Raw genomic sequence first — 12129 nt, 5'->3', positions numbered from 1 at the left:
GCTCATGTTGCATGTATGCAGCATCTCTGTTTGGATAATTAAAATGCAGTGGTTGCCTGCCTCTAATATTAAATGGACAGAGCACAGACAAAGCCTTATTTTGTTTATATGAAGAGATTTATAGGTGCTATTTATTTGATTTGGGTCTTGTTTTAAAATTTCAATTTAGTTTTAATTTACATTTACATTATATTTATATTTTGTTAGTAAGCTCTTTTATCTAAAGCGACTTACAAACGAGGACAACAGAAGCAATCAAAAACAACAAAAGAGCAATAATATGCAAGTGCTATATTAGTATATTATAGCGTAATATTTTAATTTCACAAAAGAAGCAGTTTCTTTTCACAAAGAAAGCATTTTGTCCAAGAAATAATAAAAGGACACATTTAATTTATAATTTGTCTTAAATCTCATTTTGTTATCGAATCGAATTGTGAAATCAAAATTGTGAATTGAATCGTGAGTTGATTGAATCGTTACATCTCTATCTATTAGTGAAGTGAAGTGAAGTGACATTCAGCCAAGTATGGTGACCCATACTCAGAATTTGTGCTCTGCATTTAACCCATCCGAAATGCACACACACAGAGCAGTGAACACACACACACATACTGTGAGCACACACCCGGAGCAGTGGGCAGCCATTTATGCTGCGGCGCCCGGGGAGCAGTTGGGGGTTCGATGCCTTGCTCAAGGGCACCTAAGTCGTGGTATTGAAGGTGGAGAGAGAACTGTACATGCACTCCCCCAACCCACAATTCCTGCCAGCCCGGGACTCGAACTCACAACCTTTCGATTGGGAGTCCAACTCTCTAACCATTAGGCCACGACTTCCCCTTAGTGATGACATTACCCAGTTAGGTGCTATAGAGATAGGTTTTAAGCGCCTTGACTTAAAATTTTAAAAATGGTTACAAAAATGGTTTATAAAAATGGTACGTGTATTCGTACCAGACCGTTTCGGTACAGGGCTTTCGGTACGGTGCACGTGTGTACCGAATGCAATATTTTGTTTGTGGAACATAGGTTCTTTTTTCGTGTTTCCAAACGAATATATTAAGTGGCGGAAGTCTCCGCGTTCAGCGCAAATCCCGCCCTGCAGCTGAATCTAATGCCGGTGATACACCGGCTGCGTGGCGTGAGCGTGGCGTTTCTGCTGCGTGTGAGTTGCGTGACACCTGCTTCGCGTTTTCTGTGTCTTTACACACCAGAATCGTGCCTGACGCGGCGCTGGCGCGCTGCTGCTACTGTAGGTGACATAGAGGGAGGCCGCCGACAGACCAGGATCTTGTCTTCACGACAACAATATCTATACTTCATGTCGAGCATAAATATAAAGCCTACTGATAAAGGACACCGTCAATATTGTATTGTACTGATAAAGGACACCAACAGTATTGACGGCAAAATAGACTATGTTTGACAGCTGCAATATGCCAGTGTGTCACCGGCCTAAGGTTTTCAAAAGGCATCACGCGAGTGTGAACATCACTACAACTAGGAAAAAAAACGATTGTAATTCAAACGCAGCTCCCGTCGGCATTTAAACAGACCTTTGCTCTTAATTCCGATCGGTCCAACGCAATAACGAAATCTGAGCAGGTCTAAAAACTGAAACTGTTCATGCTGCACTTTACACTTTGTAAAAGTTATATATATTTTTTAAATATGAGCAGGCCTACAAGCTGGGATTGGTAATGCTGCACTGTAATCATAGTTATTTATTTATAATTTTCATTATATTTTATTATATGATATTGGTTTGAGACTGAGAGTATTTTATTTAATGGAGAACTTTGCAGCAGTATTTTATTTCTTATTCTTTTTTTATTTTATATATATTTTATTAAAAAGTATTTAAAAAAGTGTAAACAAATTGTTAAAAAAAAGTTTATAGTAATAAACAACCTGCAGTTTACTGTTTGCATTTCTTTCCCTTACTGTACCGAAAATGAACCGAACCGTGACTTTAAAACCGAGGTACGTACCGAACCGTGATTTTTGCGTACCGTTACACCCCTAATAAAAACACAAGAAATATACATCACACTGATTGTGTATTATGATTGGGTAGGGTCATATATTGACTTTGACTCTTACTAAAATGTTTAGATTGTATAAAAACAATTAACAGACGCCCACTCATGGTCTGAATGCTGAAATAAGCACAACAATACAGTGCAATAGTTTATGTAGCTCTTAAGAGAAGATTTAGGATAAAACTACATTTACTTGACAGCTTGCAAAGGTTATAGGCGATTATACCAGCAGAATGTGTGTGCATGTGATATAAAAAGCAATTTTCCTCACCTTCTTCCCACCCTGCTTTTCCACCATGTCGGTGTTGGATGGGAAGTCCTCCAGCTGGGGGGTTTTAGAACCCCCACCCTTGGGCATCGTTCAGCTATTGCCACGCCAAACCTCATTCACGCTTCCATCGCATCGTCATCGACCGTCTGTTAGACAGAGAGAGGGAAGGACACATTAGCACTTTACTGTCAATCTCCTTTATGACATTTCACTTAGCACACCAAGTTCTCTATTTTTTCCCAGTTTTACTCAACTGCCCATTCTCAAAGCTCTTTAAAGCAACAGACCTTCAAAAACAAATAGTATTTATGTACTGATCTCAGAACATGCATGTACCGATCTCATTTTCTGAAAGAAATGACATCTGTTAATGTTCTATACAACCAGTCAAATCTGTTAGATGGATGCGAGAACTGTATAGTAAAAACAAACTATACAAAAAAAAGTCATCAGAAAATCGATCAAACTAGAGTCGTCACAGTTATTACAAAATCAACTCATGTTTATTTGATATAACAGTGACCAGAGTACATTTCAAATTACAAGCATATTGGCATCTGGTGGCATTTTATTTTCACTTCTCTTTTGTGTAATAAACATTTCCGGCATTTACAAATTACCATATAAAACAAATTGCATGCTATGATACAGGTGATGACAGCATTACCAGATACACTGTAACTGACATGAACATTTCAGAATTTCTATAAAATCAGTTACCACCACAACTGACAGTCAAGATTTCATATTCTTGACAGCCCTACGGCCACCAAATTGCATAATTTTTTTTTTCATTGTGAGGTAGACCAGTTCATTAGATAACATTGATCTGCAATTCATGGTAGATAACATATAAGCAAAGTCTTTTTTTATTAGAATAAAATGACATTCAATATATGGTTTAAATTCAACATGGTTCAATAATTTGGACTATTCCTCAGAATGCATTTGATCCAGTCAAGTGAGACAACAAATGTAAACACCAGCCAAGATTTTAATGTTGTATGGCTTTGATAGCATTACCATAAACCCCTGAATTTGCTAATTCAAGCAACACCTTTAAATACCAACAGAATTCAGTCTTTTCTGGAATACACATTTTCCCTCTTGTTTATAATACACAATACAAAAATCAAGTTCTGCACAGTGATTCAGAAGATAATAAATAAAAAAGCAGCCCAGACTCTGTAACGTACACACAGTTCAGAGCTACTGGCAAAGTGATAATATGAAGATATAAAAACACTAAAATGTCTGAGTGCAGAGCGTGCAAGTACACTGCAATTCATTAGTACTGCAGGGTGGAGATGGCTGCTGCAAGAGATTAGGAAAAAAAATGTTACAGTATTTTGAACTTATTGGACAGACAGCCGATAATGATGCAATGAAAGTTTTTGCATCAAGGCTTTGATGGTATTGTATTTAGAACAAATGCTTTTGTTTAATCTCGAAGAGAACAGTCATATTTTTCTTCTAATTTGGGAGCAGTTTTTAAGCAAAACATTCCCACAGCACGACTGTAGATTCAAGATGCCCTGTCACAATTTAAATAAAGAATGTGGGTTCACTTTGAAGACAAACTACCTTTATAAAATGCATGGAATTTGCAAGCGACGTCATTTAAAAGCCTTTTGCACAGCAATTTATTGTACTGCAAGCCTTACTAACCGAAAAATGCATTGCATCACACCCAATTGTTGTCAAAGTGCAAAAGACAAGTGACCCTCAACAGGAAATCTAGTGAAATTCAACCAAGATGTAATAACGCTTGGATCATCCCTTGGACAAATTTGTATATGATGAACAAGGATTAATGTGAGGGCAGCTGTATACCAAATTGTCCCCAACTCCATAATGTATGTTTTAGTTTTGTGTGATGCACAGGGCTGCCTTCTCTTCTTCAGGAAAACGCACTCACCACTACTATGGCGCCACAGCCTTCTCTCTCCTGCCCTCCTATTCAAAGACAGCTATTTATATCTTCAGCTAACATACCGCACGTGCATGCATGCAGACAGAGAATAATACTGCTCTTCTGTTATTTAGGCATGTCTCCCACACCCCATCCTCACCCCAAAGCAGTTCCACACCTCAAAGTGGTTGAAAGGTCAGCCTCTAATGGGGATAAACAACTATGGTGTGGAACAGACACACAAACACAGACAAGCTTGTACCCTAAAGTAGGTCGATGCAAGTTCTAGAACAATACAGGCCAACACAGGTCTGCTTTAAGATCAAAACAACCACAGGGCATTCAACTATATCTATATGTTAGCTGTGAGATCCCACAGTTCAACTGGCTGGTAGAACAACCAACAAATCTCCAAAAACAACATGAGTACATAAAGTCCGCTCTGAACGCAAATACAGAACATATATGTACATGAATGCACAGAGCATAATGTGGAATGTGCAGTTGTGTGCACCCTGCTTCTGAACTTGTTTGTGTTCTGCAAGCATTACTGCAGGAAAAGAATGCGCGCGCGCGCGCGCGCACACACACACACACACACACACACACACACACACACACACACACACACACACACACACACACACACACACACACACACACACACACACACACACACACACACACACACACACACACACACACACACACACACACACACACACACACACACACACACACACACACACACACACAGCACCCAGAGAAGAAACACAATGACATCCATTCCAGAAACACGGCTCATTTCCTCTGCTTTCCACCCCAATCAAAAGCTGCTGCGCATCTGCCATCAGTGTGGGTGCTTGTGTCAGACGAAGTGTTTTTTTTTTTGCCTGCAGCCAGCTGTAATTCAACACATATGAGGTCTACTTTTAGCACTGTACTCTACTGTAGCTGTAGCAGACGACACAAGGCCCAGGGTTACTGACATGTCCCTGCATCCATTTCCTGCAGCACAACCACACGACAGCAGTGTGTGCAAGTTCCCTGCAGGGGTCTTGCATACTCCTGGATCCTAGCAGAATGTGCAAAGACTTTCACCAAGGCAAATCTCCATTTTCTGGACTGTATAGAGTGGAAAATGTTGACATCATGTCCTAACCAGGATGATGAGACTTATGTTATATATAACTTACAAATGGGTTCCAAATGAAATTTTGTTGTATGGGTTTCAACTTTGAAACATCTTACATTAGACCTGTTATAATATTAGGGTTGTAACAGTATGAGATTTTCACAGTATGATAATAGTCTCAGAAAAAAAAAATATATATATATATTAAAATATAAATATTTGATAAGTTATTGTTTTAAATAACCCATTTTAAATTAAAAGTGATTGCGTTCCAGTGGACAGAGATCATAATATTAGCACAGAATCAGTTCAGAATCAATCACCAAAAGAATCAGTTCGGTTCAGACGTGCTCCGTGTCGGTCTGCTTCACGCTGAATCACACATGCGCAGTATCATCAGCTCCTCGGTTCTCGAAACGGACGCGTCCGACAGAAACAGTTCTCGGTTTAGTGCACTGGTGATCCGAAAACCGTTGCAACCGGTTCTTGACTCGAGAACGAGAAACGCTCCTGCAGTGGGTGTGTACGTTCGTTATCTGGCTATGCTGCACAAATCCCCCCCCGGCCTTTATTTGTCCGTGTTGACCACACCCCCGGCCACTATAAGAGGCCCGGCGTTTATTTGACTACCGGTTTTTATTTGAGGAATTACGGTATATGATTTAATACAAATATACTATCAAAAATGGTGGTAATGAAAATGCATACAAATTTAACAAATTTAATTGATGTTTTAAAACCTTTATTCTTTTATGTTTTGGCAAAGGGCTACACAACTGAGATTTACTAAATTAAAATGAGGAAAAAAATTATATTCCCTAATGTTTATGTAAATTATTATTATTATTATTTTAGAAATAGGCTATATTATAGTACTACCGTAATTTCTGTCAATTTCTTCAAGTTAAAAAGCAGACTTTTATTTGGACGGGTGGTATTGGATAGCTTTGAGTGTCAATGTATTTGTTTTTGACAGTGGTTTTCTCAAATAAAATAATGAAATGATTATTAATTGTTCTCTCAGTGAGGCTCTCATTGTTTGTGTTCATGTCCTCAGATAGTGAGACAGCAGGCACTGTTAAACCTGCCACTTTAAGCCACGCAGGCGCATACTTGAGTATGTAGTACATGACAATGCCGCTCATTCACAAGCCCCTTTCACACTGCACGTCGGACCCGGAAAATTGCTGGAACATTGCCGGGTCGCCTTCTGTGTGAAAGCAAACACGTCCCGGGCAAACACGTAGCGCTGTGTGAACAAAAGCCAGATCTAATGCCGTGTCGCAGCTCTTTTACCAGGTGTTTTGAAGGAAGATCAAGGTTTGTGACAAAAAAATTTGCAAACTGTATGAAGCAGAGATCAGTTTGTTCCTCACTTTTCGCGCTGGCGCTGAGATCGTTCGCCAGCTTCAGTGAAAGTATAACGTGCCTAACGTTTTTGACTCGTACATTACACGTCACGCCCTGAAGTCACGTGTCATTACGGGATCTTTACGGGTTGTGTGTGAAAGCACGCACATATCCCGGGTAATCACTGGCAGTGTGAAAGTGCAAAATCTAGCGAACCGGCAACAACTGCCGAAACACTTTACCCGTGTATTTGCCGGAATGGCAGTGTGAAAGGGGCTACAGAGAGACATGCAAAACAAACAGATTAGCCTATATATTTATATAGCAGTGCTTTTGTCATTATTTTACAGCTTTGTTTTTGATTTATTCATCAATCCATCAAATCACACATTTTATGTGACATCTGCAGAGTAACTAGCTACTGTAAATTCATTGTCATGACTGGATTCTGGGATTCACTCCCCATCACAGAAATCATAATGCATTAACCTTAAATTATAAATAGGTAAACTGAATAGGTAAACATGTTCGATGCGTTTCCTCGTTTTGCAGCCGCGTTCCGACCAGTTTTTGCAAACTGTGTCTACCTTCAAGGACAAATAAGCATTCATCTTTTCTATACAAAAAGTATTCCCATACTAGTGTCAATTTTAACTCCAATTCGATGTGGGATAGAGATTAGAGATAACGGCATCTGTGTCTGATGTTGTCTCCGCTGTACGTATGGGTGGAGCAAGAGAACAGTTAGGGGCCATTCACATATTGCGTCTTTTGCACGCTCAAGTTCATTATTTCAAATGTAGGTGCGCGGAATGCGCACTCATAATGGAAGCAACGTGGTGCAATGCGCTTGCGGTGCGACACGCTCGTTTTTTCCAGGTGCGTCCGCACCTTATCGAGTTAAAAACATCTCAACTTTTCAAAATGCTTTAGGTGGAAAGTGGTTGCCTAGGCCCAGGTGAGATTCTGTGTCTGTTATTTTCTCTCAATTTCGTAGATAAGCAAATGTACACGGTATGATAATTGTACGTTTATATCGCAGTATATCGTCATACCGGTATATTGTTACAACCCTATATAATATAGCATAAATTATAACAATTGAGATTTGTTACATTGTATGTATAAGTTGCAGGATGGGAATACTTTAATACTTTAGTTGATACTGCAGTATCAGAGGTTACAGTATCTGGTTTCTTTCAATTGTGATTTACTAATAAATGTGGTATTGACTACTAAAATTGTGCTATTGCAACAACTCCAGTCTTTAATAAGAGCGATCACAGGCTACACATTTGCATTTTTCATATTAGCTGATGGGCAGATAGACAGGCCTTGTTAGTGGATGGCTGGCTCTGGGTTATGGGATTTATCTTGGAGGAATGTAGGCCTCTCAGTTTGCCGAGGCTGACCCTGGGTCAGCCGACCAGTGCTTAGACAGCTTCCTCCTGCCTGCTGACGGTGCAGTCCTGCCTTTGCTCAGCCGGGAACACAAAGCTCCCTCTAATCTCCTGCTTCCACCGGCCCCAATGGCCCCTGCACAAGCACATGTGCATGCTACACAGATTTGGATAGTAAAACAGAATAGCATAATTGTTCCATCATGGAAAATAAAATGATGACAAGCAAATGAATAAATTAATAAAAATATAAATTGACTTGCTGCATGACACACTCACACCAGATCTACAAGTGTTGCCAAAAAACAAAAAAAAACAAAAAAAAGACTAAATGCAAAGCCGGGTATTCTGTCCGTTTCTATGTTCAAACCAGTCAGTCTACTCATGTGTGAGATGGGGCTTTGCTGTGTCATTGTCAGGCCTGCAGAACTTGCTCTGAGGTGGCACATGATTAGTGCTGAATTGATTTCTTGATTTTAACAGATTTCCATGTTGATGAACCAATATGGATTCTTAAATACCACAGACAATTTTTTAGTCTATGCAGTTTTCAGTTTTAATACAATTTCACTAAACATAATTTGCACATTACACTTTTTAAATTTTTTTCTACCGTTACTGCAAACCAAAATATTTTTAAGGATGGCCTGACAGTCACAGTAGCACAGTCCGTTTCCACCAGCGCGGCAATTTTTGTTTTCATCACTAATTGATGGATGTCTAAAATATGAAGGTAAAGAGAAGTCTAAAATAGGCGGGAGGCCCGGCCAGCGTCTGCACTATTACATGAAAATTGGCCTGAAGCCCGGCTCGAGGGGTGTAAAAATGTTCGGGGCCCGTCGGGCTCGGGCTGAAATCCAGGGCTCTAGTGTCTGTTGTTGAACCACAGGGAGACTTTCAGAGATGCGGAGTCTTTTTTTCTCTCCCTCGAACGGCTGGTCGCACCAGTGAGACCTCTTTTAGTCGCACCATTGAGAAATTAGGTCGCACTCTAGAGCCCTGAAATTTATAAAAAAAAAATCTCAAACAAATACCGTTTGCACACTTTAAGATAAAATACATTTTATTGAAATGTATCGTAATCACTATTTTCAGAATCAGTATTTTAACCATGAAAAGATATCTGTGAAATAGCTTGTAAGCAATGTCATGTTACATTTATCTCAGAAAAAGCATTCAATGAACATAGCTTAATAGTCAGCTTTAAAAATTAAGTTTAGAGAGAAGCATATTACTAAATATGGACAATTATCTATTAACTATTCATAAAGTTTTTACTTTAAATTTTTTACATATTATAGTAATGATTCATGTGATAGTTCCATGTATAGTTTGAGATATTTAACATATGTACTTGATATATCCAAAAGAACAGATACAGAATCCAATTAAATAAAGTATAGAATTGAACAGAAATCCCAAGCATGCGAGTCAAAATCAAATTGTCAAATGTGTCAATACCCAGACTTACACATTCTAGTTATTTTACGTAAGCACAGGTGATCACACATGGTCATTAAAGCATTTCTCGTCGGCAAAACCTATAAACTGTCAGCATGGTTGGAGAGACACAGAGAATAAATGACTGCACCTCTCAGCTTAAACTAATATTTCTCTGTCTGTCGATCAATAGGATCTTCTCCTCTCCTTTACTGTAGCAATCCTCTCTCTGCGGTCAAACAGGGGCCATCACAGTGTGTTGCCACAGGAAGCCTCAGTCCAGTTCTTCCTCATTCTTCATACAATTGCTGCTGCACAGTATGACTATTATGGGCTGCTTTGGTAACGGTGCCTCCTGCTGAGATGAAAGGACCCAGAACCCCCGAGCTCAGCACCACGGTAACATAGGGTGCTGTCATCAAGTCCACTGCTATTTAGTGCAGCTGACTCTGAGTGGAAAAGAACTGTTGCATGGAGTCGATATGGAAATGACTGTGTGTGTGTTTATGTACATCACATCAGCTCAGGCCTCTTTCACCACGTCTACAGTGGATTCACAACAGCTTGAGGCTGTCCATACATTCTCATCACAGAAATATTCACAAACCACAGACCAATCAGCTGTAAGCAAAAGTACACTGAAAATAAAAGAACTAACAATAATCGTGAAGTTTTGACACACAGAACGTGCGCATGTGATGGTTGCATCAGGAACATGGAGATGTGTGGAGTATAACCAGGGACATGATGGAGACTTGATAGTTCCCAGGTGTTGCTGAGAGCAGCTTAACAAGCAGAGCTCCAATGCGTGGCACGCTCGTTCTCTGCTGTGGTACTGTAACAGCCTATTTACATTTCATATAAGAGCGGCCGTGGCGGTGAGCCCTGTTTGGTGTGCAAATAGAACACTGCAGAGGCCAGCCGGGCCCACTGCCGTTTCCAGGCAACGGCGGGATGGGGTTGGCTGAGCAGCCCCTGACCCACACCAATTCAATTGATTAGAGGCTTTTGTGCCGAGAGGAAAGAAGACAAACAAGTGGAAGAGAGAGGCGGCAGGCCATGCTTTTCTTCCTGCAGTCACCCTTCATTATTTCACAGTGACGTGAGGAGCCTGTATATATGCATTCATGCTGCTGTTTTTCCTTTAAAAAAAAAACAGAGGGAGAGATGGCGGTGCTGTAGTGGGAGGATCGCTGAAGGTATAGCAGTAATATTCTGGGAATGTGAAGCTGTTAATCAGTAGGCCCAAATTAAAGATGTGCCAGCAGAAATGCAAGGAACAGCGCAATAGATTTCTACAGAACTAAAAAATCCTCTACATATTTTTTTTATTAAAATGTTGCATTTACACAGGTTAATTTGATAACGCTTTGGGTTACCAATAATAGGATTTTGGGTTTAAATAAAACAATACTGATTATTAAATACCAAGAATCGATTAGTCTATCCTGTTTTCAGTTAATGAAAGGAACACTGTAGCACAAGCTTTGTGCTTGGTTACTTTTAAAGACTCAGATTTAAAATTCTTACTGTTTTATTACAGTATTCAAACAATAACTGCACTGTTTAATGTGGAGGTCACTATAGCGCCTCGGTTCAAGAGTAATGAATGGATAATTTCCTCTGCTGTGATACCAGTTTCAGCATGAAACAAACATGAATAAACATCCGAAGGCATGTTAAAAGAAAGAGTACAACTTACTGATTTAATTGCGATTATATAAGACAGGATATTGATTTCGGTGGTTTAACCACACAAATATAACTGCTTGTCAACAATGACATGTAATATCACATTTGCCTCAGAAAAAAACATTCAGTGACCACAAACTAGTTAGTCAGCTAGAAAAATTAATGAGCAATTTGATATATATATATCCCTCTATGGCATGGTGTTGCCCTCAGGCAACAAACTACCTTTTTGGACCTCACACTGCCCCTAATTTTTTTTTAATAAAAAAAAAAAAAGTATAATATCACCTGACATGTCTGTCCAATCAAATGAGGGACTAAAGTGGTTGTAGCCTTTTGTTTGGTGGTGGGGCAGTCCTTTCCGGAAGCAAAGTCGCATGGGACACAGTGCCACCAATTGGTAAGTTCAATTTCACTTTTTAACATGTTTAAAATTAAATAACTTTATATAAAAAAAATATATGTATGTGCATCAGTATGTAAAGAATTATGTTTGATTGTTTAAAGACACATTTTGATTTTATTTATATACTAAAACTGTGTTTTTTTGTTTGTTATACCATATATATACACCATATAACATTTGTAAGTTTGACTGTTCTTCAATATTCAATTTAAATAGAGAAGTCTGTCAAGTTTTTATGACAGCCACCATTTAAACGTTTATATTCCAAAAAAACGGATTGGAGTAGAAATATAATTATACACACAGGAAAAGGCCTCAACATATGAGCGGCAGATATCGAAGAGCAAATTTTTATTTTTATTTTTTATAATAAAGCCATACATCACAGCTGTGAACAATTTTTTGTTACTTGCTATTACTAGTCAAAAATAGTTGGCATTGGGGTTCTCACAGACATAGAACAAAACCACAAAAATCCAAT

General features: G+C 39.1%; 1 protein-coding gene across 1 annotated transcript in view; it reads right to left on the bottom strand.

Moving 5' to 3' along the window:
• ankrd11 (ankyrin repeat domain 11) overlaps positions 1-12129 on the bottom strand; it is a 151232-nt gene that overhangs the window by 26654 nt on the left and 112449 nt on the right. Inside the window, exon 3 of the mRNA XM_059537014.1 lies at positions 2314-2459. Coding sequence (XP_059392997.1) covers positions 2314-2400 — 87 coding nt within the window. The 5' untranslated portion in view covers positions 2401-2459. The remainder of the gene's footprint in view (positions 1-2313; positions 2460-12129) is intronic.

This window comes from Carassius carassius, chromosome 3 (assembly GCF_963082965.1).
Source record: "Carassius carassius chromosome 3, fCarCar2.1, whole genome shotgun sequence".
NCBI classification, from domain to species: Eukaryota; Metazoa; Chordata; class Actinopteri; order Cypriniformes; family Cyprinidae; genus Carassius; species Carassius carassius.
The sequence above is the reverse complement of the archived record's forward strand: the minus strand, read 5'-3'. Positions and strand labels throughout refer to the sequence as shown.